Source organism: Monodon monoceros, unplaced genomic scaffold, assembly GCF_005190385.1.
Source record: "Monodon monoceros isolate NGI ecotype Baffin Bay Population unplaced genomic scaffold, NGI_Narwhal_1 Super_Scaffold_12, whole genome shotgun sequence".
NCBI lineage: Eukaryota > Metazoa > Chordata > Mammalia > Artiodactyla > Monodontidae > Monodon > Monodon monoceros.
In genome coordinates this window covers 98715318-98740230 of record NW_021703768.1, presented here as the reverse complement: position 1 = coordinate 98740230, position 24913 = coordinate 98715318, and the positions used below count along the sequence as shown (strand labels likewise).

Here is a 24913-nt window from a genome sequence, read left to right as displayed (position 1 = left end):
AATTTCCTCTGGTATCATACCTGATTCACCCTCAGGCCTTGTGGTCTGGCTGGGGCTGATCCTATCAGTGCAGAAGAGTTACCATGTCAGGCCTGAGACTGCTGTCCTTAGAAAGGTTCGCCTGCAAGGTTGGCCCTTCACTGACATGTGGGAACTTAAAATTTTGAGAAGTTTCCGATGTTCCCTCACTGAGAAGAGTGGTTCCCTGCGCACAAACTGCCCAATGTGGTTGACGCTAAATACCCGCATTCCTTTTAGAAGGCTGGAATTTTGGTGTGCCCTCTGGCAGAAGACGCCTATGTGACCAGCCTCCTGATGAAAACCTCAGACACTGAGTCTTGGTAGACATTTCACATGCCGTCATGATTTGATGCTAGGAAAATTAAGCATGCCCTGGATGACTCCACAGGGAAAGAACTCTTGGAAGCTTTTACCTGACTTCCTCTGGACTTATTCATGAATGCTTTTCCCTTTTCTGATTTTGCTTTGTATATTCTGATATAATAAATCAAAGTCGTAAGTCATAAGTATGACTATATGGTGAGTTCTGTGGTCCTCCTGACAAATCACCAAATCTGGGGAAAGCCTTGGGGCTCCCCAACACACTATCCTTTGCTACATGTACGGACCCTGATAGATGCAAGCCAATCAGCATACCCACAATCTCTAGCTACAGTGATCAGTTCAGGGATTGGCTTATAATCAATGACGGCTAGTGAGAGCAGGTAAGGTCTTCACTGGGGCTTTTGGTAGAACCCAGTGGTCTCTCTTCTGCTGGTTGATTTGAGATGCGACCACGAGGCTGTACCTCTTGGCTGCCATCTTGTGACCACAATGAGAATAACTTGGAGCTGCCAGGGTTGTTACCACATGGAGCCTGTGGATAAAGTGGGCAGAGAGATGGCCTGGATAACACTGACTCATTCAATGATCCCCCTTCAAAAATCTACCCATCTAGATTTTTTTCTGTTATATGAAAAAGTTTTATGCCAATTTGAATTGGTTTTATTACTTGCCACTGAAAGAATCCCAAATGATGCAAACTTGAACCATGCTAAACAGTCTGACAGTAAGATGACCAAGTAGGAACCATCTCAGGTTTCTAAGTTGGGAAGTCACATGTTCAGATGTGTTAACCTCTGGAGGGAAGTGGGTGGCAAGACGGTGGTAATGAAAGACTGGAAAGCAGTTGGAAAGCCATTAAAATGAGCTATCAAGTACGAGGTACTAGGGTACAAGTACTTGGGTAGGAGTGGCATAGAGTAAAATCCTTAAATATTCAGGAAATAGAAGTGATAAGAGTTGGTGAAGGACTGGATATGGGGTGTGAGGAAGAGAAAAGTCAAGGATAACTCTGGTTTCTTAGTTTAACTCAGCAAAAGGTGATGTTCTTAACTAAGACAAAATAAGAAAAGATGCACATTTAGGAGTGGAGAGGAAGATCACATGTTTATTTTGAACATGTATCTGCAGTAACTACACTTGACCCTTGAACAATGGGAATAAGGGGGTTAAGGGCACCAACCCTCCATGCATTCGAAAATTCGTATATAACTTTACAGTGGGCCCTCAGCCCGCCATATCTGTGGTTCCATATCTGTGGATTCAACCAACTATACAAATGGAATAGTACTGTAGTATGCATTTATTGAAAAAAAACCCGAGTATAGGTAGAGCCATGCAGTTCAAACCCACATTGTTCAAGGGTCAGCTATATATGACAACAGTCTAGTAATCATTTGGCACTGTGGGTGGAACTATGGAATTATGGCAAGATCAGAGTTGAAGATAATAGACTCAGAGTTATGAATACTCAGGTGATGGTTGAAGATAAGGCAGTAAATGAAATCACCCAGGAAGAAAACACCTACCAAAAAGTAGAGAGGGCTGAAACCTCAATCAAAAATTCTGTAAAGACAGGTAGACAGAGGAAATTACCAAAGAGCCAAGCAGAAGTCAGGGAGATTAACCCATAGGTTCATTTAAGAAGGTAAAATATTTCTCACCAGAGAATAAAAGGGAAATAAAGAATTAAAAAGGATGGTGCGGGCTTCCCTGGTGGCGCAGTGGTTGAGAGTCCGCCTGCCGATGCAGGGGACACGGGTTCATGCCCTGGTCTGGGAAGATCCCACATGCCGCGAGGCGGCTGGGCCCGTGAGCCATGGCCGCTGAGCCTGCGCGTCCGGAGCCTGTGCTCCGCAACGGGAGAGGCCACAGCAGTGAGAGGCCCGCGTACCGCAAAAAATAAAAAAAGATGGTGCACTCAACATGATGGTACACAACATGGTATAATATTAAATATTACAAAAAGGTTAAGGAGCATGAGGACTAATAGGAAGCTACTAAATCTGGATACCAGTAGCTCTCTGACCATTAAGATTGACAGAGATGGGTTAGTAAGGTAATTAAAAGGTCACTTTCTTAATATGCTTTAAGCATCTAGGATATATATTCAACAATTTCATTCATTAATATGTAGTGGCATTTGATTAACTTTACTATGCTATTTCTATTTGGAAGGACACTAAGCTGTTCCAAGCGCAACTATAAAAGACAAACATTAAAAGACTGCCATTTGGTTTTTTTAAATTCAACTGGCATAACAATGAATCACCCTAAATTAAATTTATGTGATGCAGTAAAAGTAGTTCTTAAAGGGGCATTCATAGAAATAAATGCCTATCTTAAGAAACAAGAAAGTCTCAAACAACATAATTTCACACCTCGAGGAACTAGAAAAAGAAGAACGAATGAAGCCCAAAGTTAGTAGAAGAGAGAAAATAGCAAATGTTAGCACAGAGATAAAGGAAACAGAGACTAAAAAAATCTACAGAAAAGATCAATGAAACTAAGAGCTGGTTCTTTAAAAAGACAAACTAAATTGAGAAACCTTTACCTAGATTGACCAAGAAAAAAAAGAGAGAAAACACAAATAAAATCTGAAATGAAAGAGGAAATGTTACAATTGATATCACAGAAATTAAAAGGATCACAAGAGACTACTATGAATACCACCAATAAATAGGATAACCTAGAAGAAATGAATAAATTCCTAGAAATGCACAATGTCCCAAGACTGAATAATGAAGAAATAGAAAACCTGAACAGACCAATTACTGGTAAGGAGACTGAATTAGTAATATCCCAACAAACAAAAGTCCAGGACCAGACAGCTTCACAGGTGAATTCTACCAAACACTCAAAGAAGAATTAATACTAATCCTTCTCAAACTCTTCCAGAATTAGAAGAGGAGAAAACTTTTCCAAACTCATTTTACAAGGCCAGTATTACCCTGATACCAAAACTAGACAAGAGTGGCACAGGAAAATTACAGGCCAATATCACTGATGAACACAGATGCAAAAATCCTCAACAAAACATTAGCAAACCAAATTCAACAATACATAAAAGGATTATAACCATGACTGAGTGGCATTTATCCCAGGGATTCAAGGATGGTTCAACACCTGCAAATCAGTCAACGTGACTCACCATACACTAACAAACTGTATGGATAAAAATCATATGATCATTTCAATAGATGCAGAAAAGCAGTTGACAAAATTCAACATCCATTTATGATAAAAACTCCATTTATGATAAAAGCAAAAATAAACAAATGGGACCTAATCAAACTTACAAGCTTTTGCACAGCAAAGGAAACCATAAACAAAATGAAAAGACAACCTACAGACTGTGAGAAAATATTTGCAAATGATGTGACCGACAAGGGCTTAATTTCCAAAATATACAAACAGCTCATACAACTCAACAACAAAAAAACAAACAACCCAATCGAAAAATGGGCAGAAGACCTAAAGAGACAGCTCTCCAAAGAAGAAATACAGATGGGCAATAAGCACATGAAAAGATGCTCAACATCACTAGTTATTAGAGAAATGCAAATCAAAACTACAATGAGGTATCACTTCATACCAGTCAGAACGGCCATCATCAAAAAGTCTACAAATAATAAATGCTGGAGAGGATGTGGAGAAAAGGGAACCCTTGTAAACTGTTGGTTGGAATGTAAATTGGTGTAGCCACTATGGAAAACAGTATGGAGGTTCCTTATAAAACTAAAAGTAGAGTTACCATATGATCCAGCAATCCCATTCCTGGGTATATATCTAGAAAGGACAAAAACTCAAACTGGAAAAGATACATGCACCCCAATGTTCATAGCAGCACTATTCACAATAACCAAGACATGGAAACAACCCAAATGTCCGTCAACAGATCAATGGACAAAGAAGATGTGAATATATATACAATGGAATACTACTCAGCCATAAAAAGGAATGAAATATTGCCATTTGCAGCAACATGGATGGACCTAGCGATTATCGTACCGAGAGAAGTCAGACAGAGAAAGACAATATTATATAATATCACTTATATGCAGAATCTAAAAAAAATAATACAAATCAACTTATTTATAAAACAGCAACAGACTCACAGACATAGAAAATAAACTTATGGTTACCAAAGGGGAAAGGAGAGAGAGAGGGACAAATTAGGAGCACAGGGTTAACATATACATATCACTATATATGAAACAGATAAACAACAAGGATTTACTGTATAGCACAGGGAACCATATTCAATATCTTGTAATAACCTGTAAGGGAAAAGAATCTGAAGCTGTATGCCTGAAACTAACATAATATTGTAACTCAACTACAGTTAAATTTTGAAAAAAAGAAAAAAAGAAAGTTATATATTTGGTAGATTTCCAAGCATTATATGAAAGTAAAGAATTTCCAGCAAACGGGAAGGGAGAAGAAAGAAAACTATTTGAAAACACAAAGACCTTTATCTTGCCTTAAAGCAGAACACTATCATAGCAAAGTATGAAAATGAATAAATATACGAAAATTCATGTTAAAACTGGGATATCAATAAAGAGAAGAGAAAATAACAAAACAAACTGTAAAAGGCATCAAAGTGGCCTCTACTCATTTCGTTTTCCTTACAACTTATAAATGCCATCACAATTCTAAAGAGACTGGACTTGAGTGAAAGTTTTTTATTATGAAGACATAGGTCTAAGAACAGAAGGATAATCATGTACCAGCTTACAGTTCCTTGTAAAAGTAATAACATGAAAAATTAGTAGAAAATGAACATCTGAAAAGTTATCTGTAATCTGAAAAGGTTAAGCAATTTCCCCTGTATCTTAATTTTGACCATTTTTGCTGACTCACTTTTGCATATTTAGTTGAAGAGAGTATTTAATTTTTCTATTGTAATTAATAACGTAGTATGTCCTTCAGAGCTTGGCATATTCTTTAAGAATCATCTGAAGCTTCTGGCTCAACATGATGTTCCCTCTGGCCTTCAGTCTGCCACTAAAGAATGCCTGGAAAGGAGAGAGGGAAAGACAGAACCAACCTTTACCATGTCACATTGCATTTCTTTTTTAAAAAGATCATTGCTTAGACTGAATACAATTGAGTTAATAACTCTGGACAACAAAGGCAACTTTTATCTAGCAATGATAGTTCAATGATTATAGATCACACCCATATTTTTAGATATCTAAGAAAAAATAAAGACTCCTTGTGTATTTTAGAAAACCACAGAATAATTTATCTGAATTGACAGATCTGGGAATTCTGCTTCAACCTATGCTTCTGGCTTTAGCCTATATTCTTAAATGTGAATTTAAGACCATATGAATAAAAGGCTTTACTGTATTACTAACAATAAAAACACTGAGTTCAGAACTTTCAAAAGTAGATTTAAAATATTTATTATATCTTCATGAAACAGAGGGCCATATAATGGCAAAATAAGATAGTGTAACAAAGTAGTGAATAGATCCTGGGCTGTAGCATCAGAATGCCTGGGTTAAAATCTAGGCTCTGCCACTAAATGCAAGGTGAGCTTGGACAAATTACTTAAGCTCTCTGAGCTCTGGCCTCCTTATCTATAAAGGGCATGACAACAGCACCTAAATAGCAGCTTTGCTGTATGAGTTAAATGAAACAGTGTGAAAAGTGCTTAGCTTAGCATTCGACATGTGGAAGGAGCTATTAAGCTCATTATTACCAAGCAAAAGACTATAATGTCAAAACACTAAGAGCTCCTGTACCACTTTTTTTCTGACCTGACAATAGAAACTTGTGCAAGTTCTCCCCCCGGTGTCAAGTTCCCTATCAGTAAGATTAAAATGATAAAACACAATATAGCTTACTGAGAAAATAACATACGGAATATGAAGTGAAAAAGAAGTCTCTAGATTTTTAGCTAGATTGAAAAAACAGTAATATCCATGTACATGTAACATGACAAAGCAGCCTCACAAATAAAATATCACTTGAGAAGCACAGCCATCAACCTGAAGTGGGCATATCAGCAAAAAAGAAATTCAAAAGCTTAAAAACCTACTCAAGGCCACAGAGCCAACAAAAAGTGGGCCAAGACTGAACACGGGTGCTCTCTGCTTAATAACGTCTCCTGCTCATTAACTAGCAACAACTTAATTTCAGAAGCGAGTCCTTACCAACTGGAGGAAAAGCAAAACCTGCTTAAACTTTTTATCCCAAAAATACTGCAGGAGAATTTCATTCAATCAGGTTCAAGTGCTAAGCATTCAAACTAGAGACCGGAATTTTAAAACTAAGACAGCTTTCACTGTACAGTTACAGAAATGATGGTCTGCGACTCCTGCAGAGTCAGTTCTTAGACGGGCTTGCCAGGTGCTACAGTCTGAGAGGGACTTACAACCTAAAATAAAAACACCAAGTTCCGGGCTTCCCTGGTGGTGCAGTGGTTGAGAGTCCGCCTGCCGATGCAGGGGACACGGGTTCGTGCCCCGGTCTGGGAGGATCCCACATGCCGCGGAGCGGCTGGGCCCGTGAGCCATGGCCGCTAAGCCTGCGCATCCGGAGCCTGTGCTCCGCAACCGGAGAGGCCACAACAGTGAGAGGCCCGCGTACCGCAAAACAAAACAAAACAAAACACCAACTTCCTTGAAGTAAATATACCAATATTTGATGGTTGTTATTTGAGTGGAAGAATTTTGTACATAAATCTTTGTTCCTATCTGTTTTCTTAGGATAGATTCCTAGAAGAAGAATTACTAAATCATGGCATTTCTTAAATAAGTTTCTTGACCATGCTTCCATATCACCACAGTTTTCAAACTGTGCACCTCAGTGCACTGGGGCACCACAGCAAACTCCAACAGACACTACAGAATATTTTAAATTTTTGAAGGAAACACAGTGACATTGGTGAAACACAACATGAAAACTACCCTTGTTTGGATCTAACTACTTAATAAACTGAACCATTAGGTATTTCTTTTGGCCTAGGAGTGCCACACAAAAAGTGCTGAGACAGTAAGTGGCCATAAAGGAAGAAAGTCAGTGAAACTCTGCCATAGTGCTTTCCAGAAAGACTGTTAAATTAATATTCCTTCTAGCTACGTGTGAATCCCCTTATCCCAACCTTAATACCGCTTTCTTAATCTTTGAAAATCTGAGGCAAAAATGACATGCTTTAATTTGCATGTTTTAGATACTGGGAAAAATTAATAGTTTTTCTCATGTATGTTAGTCATACCTATTTCTTTCATTAATTACTGGTTCATGTCGTTTGCCCATTTTTTATATTGAGGTATTTGTGTTGTCCAGAATTTTTATAGGTTATTAACACCAATATACTATGTATCATCATTTTATTTTTCCCCAGGTTTATGGCATATCTTATGGAGTCTGACATGCAGAAGTTTCTACATAGCCTAAACTACTGCTATTGAGCTTATGTTCCTTATTTCTATCCTTGCTTTAATCTACTCAAGTATTAATTGAGCATCTACATTACACTAGGCAATATTCTATGCTAGGAAAGAGACATCTCTCCCTGTTCTCATGGAGCTATCATTACAGTAGGGGAGTCAAAAAGTAAAATGCAAACAAGTAATTAAAGCCTGTTATAAATGCTATGAAGGAGGCTACTTAGATAATATAATAGGAGGGAACTACTTTGGATGAAACAAAGCCAGCCATGCAAAAAGATGGGAATAGAAATTCCAGAAAAGGCAAATAAATAGACATTAAAGGGGTAAAAATTGATGGAAAGGAACTAAGAGGAGAGGCAACGTAAATTGAATTAGCATTGTAAGGGATGAGGCAAGCAGTGCAGGATGAAGCTGGGAAGATAAGCAAGGGAAACTTCACATACAATATAATAATATGTAGCTTGGATTTTGTCCAAGTGCAAAAGTAAATCTTGGAGTTTTTTATCAGGTGGAATGACCTATAATCTGATTCACAGTTTTAAAAGATTACTCCACCTCCTGTATGGAGAACAGTTTGGTGGAAAAGCCAGGCTAAAAGCACTAAGACCAGTCAGGAAGCCAGGTGAGAGATGATGGAGGCTTGGATCAGGATGATAACCCTAGTGATGAAGAGGAGAAAATGAACTCAGGATATGTACTGGAAAAAGAACAAGCAGGATTAAGGATAGAAAGGATACAGAGGTGAAGAAGGAAGCCAAGACAATTCTTACATTACTGAGCATACTAATTTGGGTAGATAGATCGTGGTGCCATTTCCTGAAAACAAAAAGAATGGGGGAAAAAACTAAATCACAAGTTCTAAGTTGGACATAGTAAGATGTGCCATCAGAGACATAAGTGAAGAGCTGGTTACACCACTATGGAACTCAGAGAAGATGCTGAGTGAGACATTTAAATCTGCAAGTTGTCAACATGTAGATGGCTCTAAATACCACAGGATGGATGGACTCATTTAAGAAGAGTGTTAGTTAGAGAAGAGCCCTGAAATGAGCCCTGAGAAACACCAAAACTCAACAGCTGGGGGTAAAAGAGGAAGACACCAAAGGAGATTAGGAAGAGCCAAAGGTGGAGAAAGCAAAACAGGAGAATAAGGTATCATGAAAGCCAAGGGATAAGATTATTTCAAGAAGTTGGTGGTTAACTGAGTTGAATGCTACTGAAAGGCTGAGAAAGATGTAGATAGAGAAATATTTACTGGATTTAGCAATATAGGTCATCACAAGAACTTCACAAAAACATTATCAGTGGAGTAACAGATGTAGAAGTCAGATAAGAGAAGGCAGAAGAGCAGTCAAGACAGAATTTTTAAACCTTTGCTGCCCACTAAAGTAGCCACTAGCCCATGCGGCTGTTGAGTACTTGAAATATGATTAGCCCTGGTTGAGATGTATTATAAGTATAAAATACACACTGGACTTTAAAGATTTTTTTTAAAGAAGGATATAAAGTATCCCATTAATATTTAACATTGATTACATGTTAAAATATTTGAATGTACTGGGTTAAATAAAATATATTAAAATTAATTTTACCTGTTTCTTTTTAAGCTTTTTTAATTTATTTTGATTTTTTTATTAAAGTATAGTTGATTTACTGTGTTGTGTTAATTTCTGCTGTACAGCAAAGTGATTCAGTTATACATATATATACATTCTTTTTTTTATATATTCTTTTCCATTATGGTTTATCATAGGATATTGAATAGAGTTCTCTGTGCTATATAGTAGGACCTTGTTGTTTATACATTCTATATATAATAGCTTACATCTGCTCACCCCAACCTCCCACTCCATCCCTCCCCCAACCCCCTCCCCCTTGGCAACCACCAGTCTGTTCTCTATGTCCATGATTCTGTTCCTATTTCATAGGTAGGTTCATTTGTGTCATATTTTAGATTCCATATATAAGTGACATCATATGGTATTTTTCTTTCTCTTTCTGACTTACTTCACTTAGTATGATAATCTCTAGTTGCATCCATGTTGCTGCAAATGCATTATTTCATTCTTTTTTATGGCTGAGTAGTATTGCATTGTATACACCACATCTTCTTTATCCATTCATTTGTCAATGGACATTTAGGTTGTTTCCATGTCTTGGCTATTGTAAATAGTGCTGCTATGAACATAAGGGTGCATGAATCTTTTTGAATTATAGTTTTGTTAGGATATATGCCCAGGAGCACGGTTGCTGGATCATATGGTAATTCTATTTTTAGTTTTATAAGGAACTTCCATACTGTTTTCCACAGTGGCTGCACCAACTTACATTCCCACCAACGGTGTAGGAGGGTTCCATTTTCTCCACACCCTCTCCAGCATTTGTTATTTATAGACTTTTTAATGATGACCATTCTGACCAGGGTGAGGTGATACCTCACTGTAGTTTTGATTTACATTTCTCTAATAGTTAGCAATGTGGAGCACCTTTTCATGTGCCTGTTGGACATCTGTATTTCTTCTTCGAAGAACTGTCTATTTAGGTCTCTGCTCATTTTTCCATTGGGTTGTTTGTTTTTTTGTTGTTGAGTTGTATGAGCTGTTTGCATATTTTGGAAGTTAAGTCCTTGTCGTTTGCACCATTTGCAAATATTTTCTCCCATTCTGTAGGTTGTCTTTTCATTTTGTTTATGGTTTCCTTTGTTGTGCAAAAGCTTGTAAGTTTGATTAGGTCCCATTTGTTTATTTTTGTTTTTATTTCTATTGTCTTGGGAGACTGACCTAAGAAAACATTGGAACAATTTATGTCCGAGAATGTTTTGCCCATGCTCTCTTCTAGTTGTTTTATGGTGTCACATCTTATGTTCAAGTCTTTAAGCCATTTTGAGTTTATTCTTAACCTTTTTTTTAATGTGGCTACTAGAAAATTTTTAATTACTTATGTGGCTCACATTCTATGTCTATTCAACAGTGCTGTTTAGACAATTTTTTTGTGAAAAGGAACAGAGAAATGATATGGTATGCTGGATGGGGATCTGATATCAAGAGAGTGTTTGCTTTAAAATCAAGATGTTAGCTTGCCTCTATGCTGTGGGACAATTATGTAGTAGAATGGGAGAGAATGATGCAGAAAAAAGTGGAAAGGAGAAGAAGCAATGACTTTGAGTAGATACCTGGATGAGAAGTGAAGAAGTCTTTGACAGGAAGAGGGAGACTTCCTTCAATGTAATGTATAGGAAGAAAAGAAGACAGGTGCAGATGCTCACGAAATAGATCTGGTGATGGGAAAGTGAATATTTTCATTTGAAAGTCTTTTTTTTCTCCCAAAGAACATGAGAAAGATCATCAGCTGAAAATGAAAGACAGGTAGGCATGGGGGAGTTTTGAGAAGACAGGTATGAAATACTCATCTCAGACAACAGGAATGGAGGCTTAGTGGAAAATCACAGTAAGATTGCTAGACAGTGTGTAGAGACTATTTGAGACTTCTAATCAAAATTTTAAAGGGAAGCCAATTTGTCTAGTTGTATGGCTTTTCTCCTGGCATCTTCATCTATTCAGGTACAGATGCAAAGATGGCAGAGAGTAGGGTTAAAATAGAGTGGAGTTTTCCAGGCAAATAAGATGAGAGAGGTACAAGGGAGATGAGGGTATTTTCAAGGGAGACACTCCGATGGACCATGGAATCTAAGCTGAACAAGAAGAGAAGACAGAAGGGAGCTGATGGGTAGAAAGTGGTGTTGTCAACAAACCGGAGGTCTATGTGAAGCTCAACAGTAGTAGCAGGAATAACAAAACAAGTTAATGAAACTGTAGGTGATGGCGTTGGAAAATGGTGATGCTTTGTAACAGATACTGGAAGTTGTACATATTATGCTCCCAATAAAGACAAAAGCTGATGTAGAATGGAGTAAAATTAGAAATAATATCAATAAACTAAGAGTCATCTGTTAGAGAAGTCACTTTTACAAATCCTGAAGGAAGCCATCAAAGTTGACAAGAGTTGATGCAGAGAGAGAGACAGAGAGAGACAGAGAGAGAGAGAGAGAGAGAGAGAGAGAGAGAGAGAGAGAGAGACTGTACACTGGGATATAAGGTCTTTGATAACTGAAGAATAGTGATGACAGATAGCACTGAGGTGAGGCAGAACATAATTGAGCCGAATGAGTTTAGAACACCCCTAATATTAAATTAGAACTTCTCTAAGGACTGTCACCAAGAATAATAAACACCTAGGTTTTCATCAAGTTTTGCTTCTGCTTTAATTTTTTTTACATTTAATTCCATCCTGTATGGTACTGACTAAGGTATATGGAATGACATAAAGCACTACCATTTCCTATGCAACTGCCCAGTACCATTCACTGAATAATCCATTCTCCCGCAAAGGTCTGATATTCCTAGCAATTATATAAATGTTTCTGTAAATACTACATTTAATCTTTATGTATAAGCACCTCAAATATATCTTAAAAAAGAACTCTTAATTAGCCACTCAGCAGCCACAATGACCTTTAAAAATCAGATGTCACTCCACAGCTCAATAGCTTCCTATCACACAAGATCTAAACTGTCTTGCCAACATCTACAAGGTCCTGTGTGATCTACGCCATGCCTACCTCTCCCTGTTCGCCTCCTGCCTCTCTTCCCACCGGCCTCCTCACAGTTATAGTATCCAATAAGCTGAGCTACCGGTGCCTCCAGCCTTGGTGCTAGTTGTTTCTTTAGCCTTATGGCTCCTTCCCTCACTTTGTTCAGGTCTCTATCAAGCCTTTTTGGACATCCGATCTAAAATAGTTCCTCTATCCTGTCACACTCTAATCCAGGGGTTGGCAAACTACAGCCTACGGGCCAAAACCAGTCTGCTGCCTGTTTTTGTAAACAAAGTTTTACTGGAACTCAGCCACATCCATTTGTTTACATATTATCCATGGCTACTTTAACTCTACAATGGCAGAACTGAGTAGATGCAACAGAGACCGTCTGACCTGCAAAGCTTAGAATATATTTACTAGGGGACCCTGTACAGAAAAAGTTTGCCAACCACTGCTATAACCCATTACTCTGACTTATTTTTCTTCATACCTGAAATTACACTTCTTTTCCATTTCCCTCTAGAACTAAGCTCTACCCAGAAGGGGCACTGTCTTGTTCAGCCACATCTAGCACCTGAATAAAAGGAGGTACTAAATAAATTCCTGGGAAGGAATTAACTGAGGACTCACTCAGTACCACGCATTATTCTAAGCTCTTCATGTATATTATTGGATTTAGTTATCATAACAATCCTATGCGATTATCACAATTCATTTTACAATGAGAAAATTGAGGCTTAGAGAGTAGGTGGCAGAGCTAAGATTCAAACTTAGATTTATCTGATGCCAAAGAACGTATTTTTAACCACTATACTACTTTACAATTCTTTTAAAATTAGTCTTTTTATCCAGGAAAATTGAACATTTTCTCCCTTATTCAAATTGCTCCATTCCTTGTAAAGTTGCATAGTTTTCTGCAAATAAGCCCTGTGCTTTTTCTTGTTAGGGTAGTCGTTGGTACTTTGTAGTATGAGTAGTGATTACAAACAAATTTTTAAAATTATATCCTCTAGTTGGTTTTGCTGCTATGTGAAAGCTATTTTTAAATAATTATTGTGCATTCAACCTCTTGTTTGAACTCTTCTGGTCTAAGAATCAATCAGTTGATTTTCGTGGGATTTCTAGCTACATAATCATTCATATTTTCTACTCCATTCTAATTGCTACATCTAATTTTGTGTGTTTGTGGACTAGCCATAGGTTTCAGAGCAATATTACCTCATAATGGCCAGCAAAGGCACTCTTGTTTCAATCATGATTTTCCACTGAAATGTCTCTAAATGTTTTACCTTCAGTAAGACACTGGCTACTATGTTCCATCCTTCTATTTCCAGTTTTCAATGACGATTAAGACAAGTTCTTAATTTTATATATCAGGAAAGAATGTCTAATTTTATGAAATATCATATGGTTTTTCGACTCTGAACTAACAATATATTAAAAGGTCTAGATGTGGGTTTTACATTGTTTATCTGCTAAAGAATTCCATCCAAAAATTTAATTTTAAAAAGTATCAGTTGAAAAACTCCATTAGAAAAATATATGAGCTGTCAATTTGAATACTGCTATCAACTCTGCCTTTCCTCAGAGTTGCAAGATATCTGTCTTATAAATCAGAATTTTGGAGTCAGCCAAAAACCTGCAATTTTCAAATAGGAAGCAATAACGACAAATAAATGAACATTTTAAGAACTTTACCTTCTGAGGATCAAGCTTGCCCAAGACTACTTCCATGAAATCTTCATCTGAAAGCGTGATGGTTACATCAGCAGAATCTCTTGCAGGGCCTTGATACACTTTTCCAGAACCATTTTTTAGGTCAATAGCTGGGAAAAATAGGAAGAAACAAATGTCTGTCATTTTTTTCTTCACAATATGAGAATAAAATAAACCAAATAAATGCAGACAGTTTTATAGTTTCCAAGTTACTGTGGTACTTATTCTATTGGGTTGGCCAAAAAGTCGTTCGGGTTTTTCTGTAAGATATGGAAGAACCGAACAAACTTCTTGGCCAACCCAATACATTTATATATTACCTATCACTTAGAAAAAAATTTTAAATCCTTGATTTTTTGAGATGTCCTCTTTATAAAGAATATGATCTTCAAAATAGTCAAATCAATAATAGTTTTTCTTCATTGAAGAAGTTTATACAACAGAGATATTTGAAATGTGAATCAATGTAGAATAATATAAGGAAGTTAAGTGGTTGGAAGTTATATGGTTAAAGCCTTTAGATTCAAATAAAGACTCTGTAGTCAACAAAGGAAGAAAACTGAATTTTAAAACAACTGCATATTGGTTGGGGTGGGGGAAGGGAACACACTAATTACCTTTCAAAAACCTGAATTCATCAAAGGTTCTGTCATATGAATTAAACAACAGTCAAATTAAATTTTTAAAAGTATTCTAATTAGTTTGCTATAATTTATTTGTAAAATGTTTATTGCCCTAATTGTTGTGAAGAAACGCTAAAATTAAAATCTTTTCCCTTAAATGTTTTTGACAGAAGGATTAAGTCTCCCAGAAACAGGCTGGGTAACTGGAAAAACTATTAGATTTGCCTTCATTGCTCTCTATACAACACTTACAGAGCTTTATGTTAAAGTTACATTTTAGAAAGTTTTAATTGTCTCATATATGACTGAGGCCAGTCATCCAGGAAGGTAATTCCACTCATCCAGCTTCAGCCTCTTGAAAGTGCTTTCTCTGCTACTGCGAAGAAGCTATGATTGCATCACTCTCCCTAAAAGTGTCAGGAAACTCCCAATTTAGGATCAAGGAAAAGCTACACACATGTAAGCAAAACCATGCATTCTGCTTAGCCAAGCCCTACTCCAAAGAGAAAATTAAGTCACTCCCATTGTCCACAGAAGAGAATCTTGCCAACTAAACTAAAAAATAATAACATGACTATGACGGTTACCTGGGAAGGAGTAAGAGTGAGAAGGAGACCTTTTTGCTTTTTATGCTTCATTCACTCACTTCATTGTTAAGTTTCTTCTAATGGGTGTCAGACAATGTACAAGGTACTAAAAGTAAGGCATGAAGAACAAAGGCTCTGTTCTTATTGGTACACACATATTACAAATGTGTTTTTATATATTATTTGTATAGTTAAAAAGAAAGGTAGAAAAAGAGAGGGAGGAAGGCAGGCAGGGAGGGAGCAGGGAGAGAATAACGGGCAGGGGTCAGAGGGCAGAAAGGAAAGACTAAAGAAAAGCAAACCTCTGGCATTCAACAGACATGATTTTAATCCTTCACAAGTAAGTGTAAGGACCACTGTATGTACTAGTCTTGCTCAGGAATAAAACTGGACTCACGCATCTTAATACTTCAGTGTGGAATAAGTCTGTTAGCTAATGAAGGCCCTTCTAATGAAGGGCTGTCTACCTGCCCTCTCACTCACTTGGTTTCATGTGCTGCTTCACAGCCATGACTCTTATGAAGCAATAAAACATTTTTTCTGTGGAAAGCTAATAACTAGTGCTGGTAAAAGAAAAGAGGGCTAAAATGGGGGAAGTTCTTAGCAAGAATACAGAAATTTGGGGTAAAGGAGTGAAACTCCCCATTCCACAGTGGCTCAAGTCATGGTTACAAATGGCTCCTGCAGGAGGATCGTCATCCACCACCATCACCTTAGGTTTACAGATACCTGTCAGGTCATGGGTAATCTAATTGAAATAAAGAAACAAGCTATATGTATTTTCTTTTTGTGTCAGAATGTATTTTAAAAGCTTTATGAATTATTTTAGCTCAGTATTTATATAATCATTAATGCACTGAAAAAGTCCAAAAAATTTCAGTTATACTTTACAGAATTTAATGGGGGAGGGAAAGGTGTTAGATGAGAACATATATTTGGACTTAGAGACCTTTGAAGGTTTTAGAATATACACCTTACAAATTACAACACTCTTACCAAAGTGGGTGTACAAGGAACATACCTCAACTTAATAAAAGCTATTTATGACAAACCCACAACCAACATAATATTCAATGGTGAAAAGCTGAAAGCCTTCCTGCTAAAATCTGGAACAAGACAAGGATGACCACTCCTATTCAACATAGTACTGGAAGTCTATTCAGCATTCAGACAAGAAAAAGAAATAAAAGGTGTCCACATTTGAAGGAAAGAGGTAAAATTGTCATTATATGCAGATGACATGACACTAAATACAGAAAACCCTAAAAATTCCACACAAAAACTACTAGAACTGATAAACAAATTCAGCAAGGTAGCAGGATACAAGATTAATATACAGTTGTATTTCTTTACACTAACAATGAAATATCAGAAAGGGAAAGTAAAAAAAAAAAATCCTTTTTAAAATCGTATCAAAAAAATAAAAAACTTAGGAATAAACCTGACCAAGGAGGTGAAAGGCTCATATGCTGAGAACTGTAAAACACTGATAAAGGAAATGGAAGATGATTTAAAGAAATGGAAAGATATCCCATGCTCTTGGATTGGAAGAATTAATATTGTTAAAATGGCCATACTACCCAAAGCATTTTACAGATTTAATACAATCCCTATCAAATTACCCATGACATTTTTCACAGAACTAGAACAAATAATTCTAAAATTTATAAGGAACCATAAAAGACCCAGAATTGCCAAAGCAATCCTGAGGAAAAAGAACAAAGCAGGAGGCATAACCCTCCCAGACTTCAGACAATACTATAAAGCTACAGTAATCAAAATGGCATGGTACTGGTACAAAAACAGATATACGGATCAGTGGAACAGAAGAGAGCCCAGAAATAAACCCACACATCTATGGTCAATTAATCTTTGACAAAGGAGGCAAAAATATACAATGGAGAAAAGACAGTCTCTTCAGCAAGTGGTGTTGGGAAAGCTGGACAGCTGCATGTAAATTAATGAAGTTAGAACACACCCTCACACCATACACAAAAATCAACTCAAAATGGCTTAAAGACTTAAGTATAAGACATGACACCAGAAAACTCTTAGAAGAGAGCATAGGCAAAACATTCTCTGACATAAATTGCACCAATGTTTTCTTAGGTCAGTTTCCCAAGGCAAAAGAAATAAAAGGAAAAATAAATACATGGAACCTAATCAAACTTATAAGCTTTTGTACAGCAAAGAAAACCATAAACAAAATGAAAAGATAACCTCCACACTGGGAGAAAATATTTGCAAACAATGCAATAGACAGGGCTTAATTTCCAAAATATACAAACAGCTCATACAATTCAATATCAAAAAAAAAAAAAATCAAAAAAATCGGCGTAAGACCCAAATAGACATTTCTCCAAAGAAGACATACAGATGGCCAATAAGCACATGAAAAGTTGCTCAACACTGCTAATTATTAGAGAAATGCAAATCAAAACTACAGTGAGGTATCACCTCACACCAGTCAGAATGGCAATCATCAAAAAGTCTACAAATAATAAATGCTGGAGAGGGTGTGGAGAAAAAGGAACCCTTCTATATTGTTGGTGGGAATGTAAAATGGTGCAGCCACTATGGAGAACAGTATGGAGGCTCCTTAAAAAAACAAAAATAGAGTTACCATATGATCTAGCAATCCCACTCCTGGGCATAATTCCAGAGAAAATTCTAACTGGAAAAGATACATGCACCCCAATATTCATAGCAGCACTATTTACAATAGCCAAGACATGGAAGCAACCTAAGTGTCCATCAACAGATGAATGGATAAAGAAGATGTGGTGTGTGTATACACACACACACACACACACACACACACACACACACACACACAACAGACTACTACTCAGCCATAAGAATGAAATAATGCCATTTGCAGCAACAAAGATAGACTTAGAGAATATCATACTAATTGAAGTAAGTCAAACAGAGAAAGACAAATATCATATGATACCATTTATACGTGGAATCCAAAATATGAACTTATTTACAAAACAAAAACAGACTCACAGACAGAAAACAAACTTACAGTTACCAAAGGAGGAAGAGGGGAGGGGATAAATTAGGAGCTTGGGATTACTAGATACAAACTAATATATATAAAATAGGTAAACAACAAGTCCTACTCTTTTGCACAGGGAACTGTATTCTGTATCTTGTAATAAGCTATAATGAAAAAGAATATGAAAAGAATATATATATGTGTATATACATATGTATATGTGTATATGTATATAACTGAATCACTTTTCTGTACACCAGAAACTAACACAACATTGTAAATTAACTGTATGTCAATTAAAAAAAAAGTATAGATCCAGTAAACAAACTAACCTAGGGATGTCATGTATTAAATAAATAAATAGATAAACAGATAAGCTATATATCTATCGTATACATTGTACAACACAGGAAATATATTTTATAATAACTATAAATGAAATATAACCTTTAAAAATTGTGAATCACTATGTGGTACACCTGAAGTTTATACAATATTGTACATCAACTATACCTCAATAAAAATTTTTTATTTTATAATAAATAATAGTGTTATAGATTTTACTCAACAGGACGACCTTGCTACAATGTTCTGATTTCAGCTCCCAAAACAGCTGAAGAAGTCTACAATGTCTCTCTTTCTGATTCTTTTTTATTTCATTAATATTTTGCACATCAGTATGGATAAGAAGGTACAAGTGAGCATTCCAAGATCTGGGCTTCCTTCCCAAAAGCACCTCACTGAGGCCCACCCTCTGGTTTCTTATGCATGTCAAGGGGCTACATCTCTCCATTACACATTCTTGTTCCCCAGAGAAGAGGAAGGGTCCTCGCCCAGGCAGCCCTCCTGCTCCTAGATGATCAAGCATGACAGGCCTCAGAGAGGCCTAACCTCAAAAGACACAGCTAAGACTCCTCCTCCTCCACAGCCAAAACCAACACTGACACTAGAACTCTCCCCATTCTCTCTAGACTCACACTAATTTGGTTTTTAAAAATCCCGACACAGACACACATTCTGCCCAGAGATTCATTGCTGGTGTTGTTTGGATGGCAAGATAGGGGAAGGAGCAGGGAAGATGGGTACGGTCCAGGATCTTTGGGTTTGACATGCATCTTCCAGGCCACTGAGCCCAAACCCCTTGGTTCCTAGACTTGTTCAAGGCCTGTCACTTGTGTAACTCCAGTTCCATAGGTGAACTAAGGAGCCGAGCCTGCTCTCTGTAAACAGGTTTGGATCTGCCATAATGCAAACATGACTGGGACAACTAACAGCAATTTAAAATACCAAGAATTTGGTGATTAACTGTTCAGCAAAACATTTTTAAAACTGCTTGTAAAAAAAAAAAATTAGGTATTCCCTAAGTCAGAGCATTCAATCATCTATTTAATGTCATTAAGCACCAAGATGCAAAAGAGAGATACCAACATGGAATCATCTTCTAAAATAAGCCAAACACCTAGATACTTTCTACTGCTGCCAGCTACTCTGATTTAGCTCAGTGACACAAAGATGGTGAGAAAACAACCAGAACTGAAAAAAGTTACACAGCTGAGAATCAGATCAAATAAAAAAACAGGCAGATAACCAAAGATAATGATGAACCCTTTCAGAGAAAGCTTCAAGATCCAATTTGATTGTTAGCTTTGATAAATTTGGACCTGAAGAAGAGATGATAAAACAAACAAAAGCCACAAGCATCAATTACAAGTAGTTATTAACAGGTTTCTAATATTCCCATTTTTCTGGTGAAAATACAAGAAAAAACCTTTTGCCTAGGTTAATTAAAGGTAATTATTAAATGTAAGCACATTTTCTAATACTTTCTACAAGTAAAGTGATACTAAGATAAGGAGAAAATCTTAGTTGGTTATTGACACTATATTGAAGGAAATTACGCTATTTGCCAGAGTGAATCACTTGTATACTTTACAAATCTCTACAGAGTTCTTTTCTGCCAACTGTGAGACACATAATTCCAGCACGTTTTCTCTCTTGTAGATTGCATTCCTTTCCTTCACCAGTATCCTCAAAAATCCTGTGTTTTATATTTATAACTCAACTTCTAATATAGTTTCATCTATAGGGGAAAAGGTTGAATTCCATCATGAATAGATAGAAAGAAGGAAGGACAGAAAATAGAAAGAAAGTGATGATACCTACATATCACTGTTAATCTATGAAGTTTTTTAGAAAAAAAAATAGACACTTTGAACTTTGGGTAACTAAATACATATTTCATGTTTTGGCTTCCTTTACCCCCTTCTGAATTAACCTCCTATAAGCAAATATGTCCTCCAGAAGGACAAACATCAAAATGTTAACTGTAGGTAGTGGGATTATACATCATTATTTTCTGCTCTATACTTTTATATACCAAATTTTATATAATGAAAATATACTCCCTAAAAGGAATAGCAATTGTTATGTTAAAAAGAAACTTACATTAAACCAAAATCAATTGAACAAAACTTCAAAATGTTTCCTAGGAATATGTAATAGAAGATGGTCTCAAAAAGTTTTAGTTGATTTAGAGATACATTTTAATTTTTTTGGTCTCAGTGAGCATTTACAGTGATCTTTAATTGTAATGAGAAATAAAACAGTCTGATTTACAAGGTACTTAGGCACTCTAAAATAGTCATCTCAGAATAAAAATAATGAAAATCTACAAAACAGTAGTTTCTACTGTGCAAGTAAAATCCCAAACCTAAAGATACTTTCCTTTAAAAAAAAGTCTGTATAGACAGATTATCTGCATGATATGTGGTATACAAATAATGAGTGAAGATGGTTCATACCATCAGTTGTGGGACTTGCAGAAGCACAGCCTACAATCCTTGCTTTCAGGTACCACCATAGTATACTACATCTCATACACTAGCCTACAGTCCCCAGAGAAGGATTACAACCAGGTTTGAGATGGGCCTGAAAGTTAACATGGTCCTGGAGTGTAAGCCAATCACAGGTCACTTCCAGGAGTCCCTCAGCATTCCAGGGGCTCTTGGCCAACCTTAACTACACAGGATCCCATTGTACTTCACAGTTATGAAGGATGGGGAAAATCCTTGAGCTAAAAAGTATTCTGGATGCTCCTTGTACCACATTAGTAGACAGATTCAAGGGACCACAGCTGCTTGACTACAAATGAAAGGATCTTGTCCCTTGGGACCTCAAGACAAAAAACACGAGAAATCAAGAAGTTTCAGTGAACATTCACTGATACACCATTTTTCTCCAACAACTCTAGAGATCGGAATACTCTATAACATAAACCTAAGGCTAGAATACTCTATAAAGAAAGAATATTCTACCAATCAAAGTAAGGCTAGAACACTTTATAATATAAAGGTAAAGAAATGATGGTCAGCGTTCATTAATAGCATGCTTCATGATTCAAAATATGAATAGCGGTCAGCTATGGAATAAATGTTTGTGTTTCTCCAAAATCCATACGTTGAAGCCCTAATCTCCAGATAATGATGGTATTTGGAAATGGGGCCTTTGGGAGGTAATTAGGTTTAGGTGAGATCATAAGAGTAGAGCCTCCATAACGGGGTTAGTGTCCTTAGAAGGACAGACATGAGAGAGATGATCTTTCTCTCTGCCTTGTGGGGAAACAGTAAGGAGGCAGCCATCTGCAAACCAGAAAGAGGGTTCTCACTGGAGCCCAAACATGCTGACACCCTCACACTGCACCTTCCAGCCTCCACACTATGAGAAAATAAATTTCTGTTGTTGAACCTACCCAGTCTATAGTATATTTGTTATAGCAAACTGAACAAAGACACTCTCATTGTTAGAAGCAGTGGCCTCTCAATCTATAAATGACTGATGCTGAAGAAAGAGAATGGATATATGCTCACTTCCCTTAACCTATATAGAAACAGCACAGTGAAATCGATAAAGCCATATATTTTTCTGTCATGACATATAGACACTGGATACTTAAAAACTTGCTAACAGATCTGGCTGATTAGCAAAGTGAGCCCACAAAAGTGCTAGTGCTTTTATTATGCAGATAAAAAAAGAAGAAAATTCTCTGATCTAGAAAATTTTTTTTACTCATCTTTAGTAATTTCATCTTACCTTCCCCAATTTCACTTTAAGAATTAAATTAAAACTGGACACTGCAATCTTTTAAGAGACCACAGCACAGAAAAGTTCGTGCCATGATTAAGAATGTAGTTACACAACAGATACAAAAGACATGGTAGAATTTTTTTTACCCCTTTCCCTTTTTATCTTCTCTTTCTTCTTAAAATGGTACCAGAGTCCTTTTGGAGCTCCACAGAAGTGAATGGAAATGTGACTGCCTTCTCTCTGCAGCAACTTGGCTTATATTGGATGTCTTGCCAGGTTGCTAACATGGCACTCTAGTAGATAACTTCCCTAGATTAGATAAAATTAGTACCTTTGACTGCCATCTGTATAGACGAAGAAAATAATTATGATTATATACTGATAGTTAAGGTGATAATCCAAAATGCTAATTTGGGGGAAATGAAGAAAATATTTTTAAAGCTGTTAAAATATAATGAGAATTACTCAAAACTGTAAAATATTTCATTTAACCTGATGTACTTTCTTCACATTTAAGAGGAATTTGAAGATTAGTTAAAGAAGCATACGGCCAAGGTGACTGTTTAAAGTACTAATTTCAGGTGTTACAATGAAATCTTTAAAACAGATATTTTCATTTTAATTGATTCCCTTCATCTCTAAAAAACATGCATGGCTTTGGGTGCCATGAAACCCGTTATTTCCCATAAAAAAACAACTTACCAAAGAAGGTTAAGATTTACCTACCTTCAAAGAGACGGGCTTTAGTTATAACAAGGATACTTTATCTTTATTGACTAAGAGTTATCTTAAAATATTATAGAGCCAGGGACATGACTTACTCCACTTAGCTGCAGTATTTTCACCTTTAGTGATATGCCACTCAAACACAGCATTTACTTTCTTCACCACCTCTCCCCCCATATGCTGAAGGCGGCGACCTATTTCCTCAAACACAAGGGTACTCTGAAGCTCCCTACCCTAGCAAAAAGAGAAAAGTTAATTTTAGAAGTTCTGTAAAAATGACTCAAGGGGATAAAACTATTACAAAATAAAAGTGCAACAACATGATTTTTTTTGAAAAACCTGCACATAAATAAGGGAAACTAGTTTTTTCTCACTAGGTTTCTTTCACACCTTTCCTTATATTAATTTATGTCATCCAGAACGTCACTCCTCTTAATAAAAGAATTTTACTTTTATCAAAATTCAGAAATAATATTTTACAAGTAGACTAGGAACTAACTGGATAACTTATATCCTAACTAACTTCAGCAGGAAGATACTGCACAAATCAGTCAACTACTGTGGTCTCATTTCTCTGTTTGTAAAATAGGACTAAATTACACGAAGCCTGAATTTCTGTCTAGCTCTAAAATTTCTTAAGTTTTTGATCTTAGATTCTCTTTAAAGAGATTTTAATTTTCATTCAGTTATATGATAATATGGTGAATGAAAGACAAAGATCATGGGTTTGAAAACCTCGACATTACAAAGAATATTTTGGAGACAGAAAATATATTTTTATTAAAAGTTTCAGCATGTTAATACAGAATAACACAAATGTTTTAATAAATAATACATGCTACTGTTTTTATATCTGCATTCAAAGCATTATACAAATCTTTAAATCAAAAAAAGGTACAGGATATTTAAATTTTTAATATATTTTTCTCCCAAATACTGTTTAAGATTTCTCATTAAACAACTGATTTACTTACTCTAAAACTAGAAAATTACTTATATTCTCTTGAAAGATACCCTAGTATCCCCACAAAAAAGTTTTTTATAAAATTTGTAAGTTGTCAAAATACTCCTTTTTCTCCAAGCAGTTTTAAACTAATGTTCTCCAGTTCAAGAGTTAAGAATCTTTCATAGCTCTTAATTTACTAAAGTAGACTGAATATTCTTAAAGTGATCTTAATTGAAATTCGTAAGTCAGGGTATGACTTGGATGTCAGTGGTTATAACCCACCTCAGATGGTGTCTTAGCTAAAACATCAGCTGTTGGCACAAGATCCACATATGCATTTGAAATGACGATGTCTCCAGTTCCTTGGATCTTATAAAGGTACAAGAGGAAAAAAAAAACAACCAGTTCACTCCGATGATTCCAAAGAAAATACAATTTCATTGTGAAACAGTATAAAGTCTTTTAAAAGAAATTTACATTTTTCTTCATATGAAAAAGAAAATAATCCAAATTAAATAAACAGTTCATAAATTAAATAGCAAGAGAAATAAACATGAAAGCTTACTGATTTAATACAAGTGTTAATTAACCCTAACTGTAGAATCAACTGGAGCCCTTTTAAAAAATATTTATGATCAGGTCCCATCTCCAAATATTCCAATTTAAATGGTCTGGGGTGGACCCTGAGCATTGGTATTTGGGGGATTTTTTTTTTTTTCCAATATAAGTATGTCTAATGGGGATTCAGGGTGAGAATTGCTTAATTCTTATAAATAGTAAAAGGCATGGCACAAAATCCACATGAGGTAGGGGTACGTAAAGTGTATTTGTTCGGTTAACATAGAATAAAATTGGGTAGGAACAGACCACACTCTTTTCAAAG

At 36.2% G+C, this 24913-nt stretch overlaps 1 protein-coding gene across 2 annotated transcripts in view; it reads right to left on the bottom strand.

Annotated features, from left to right (window-relative positions):
- Positions 1 to 4654: 4654 nt before the first annotated feature.
- HSD17B4 (hydroxysteroid 17-beta dehydrogenase 4) overlaps positions 4655 to 24913 on the bottom strand; it is a 91706-nt gene continuing 71447 nt past the window's right edge. The window contains exons 21-24 of one of the 2 annotated variants that reach the window (XM_029216341.1): positions 24313 to 24399; positions 23180 to 23318; positions 14044 to 14171; positions 4655 to 5363 (exon numbers count right to left, since the gene is read on the bottom strand). In XM_029216341.1, coding sequence (XP_029072174.1) covers positions 5274 to 5363; positions 14044 to 14171; positions 23180 to 23318; positions 24313 to 24399 — 444 coding nt within the window. In that variant the 3' untranslated portion in view covers positions 4655 to 5273. The remainder of the gene's footprint in view (positions 5364 to 14043; positions 14172 to 23179; positions 23319 to 24312; positions 24400 to 24913) is intronic. The other variant, XR_003792627.1, reaches the window with a different exon arrangement.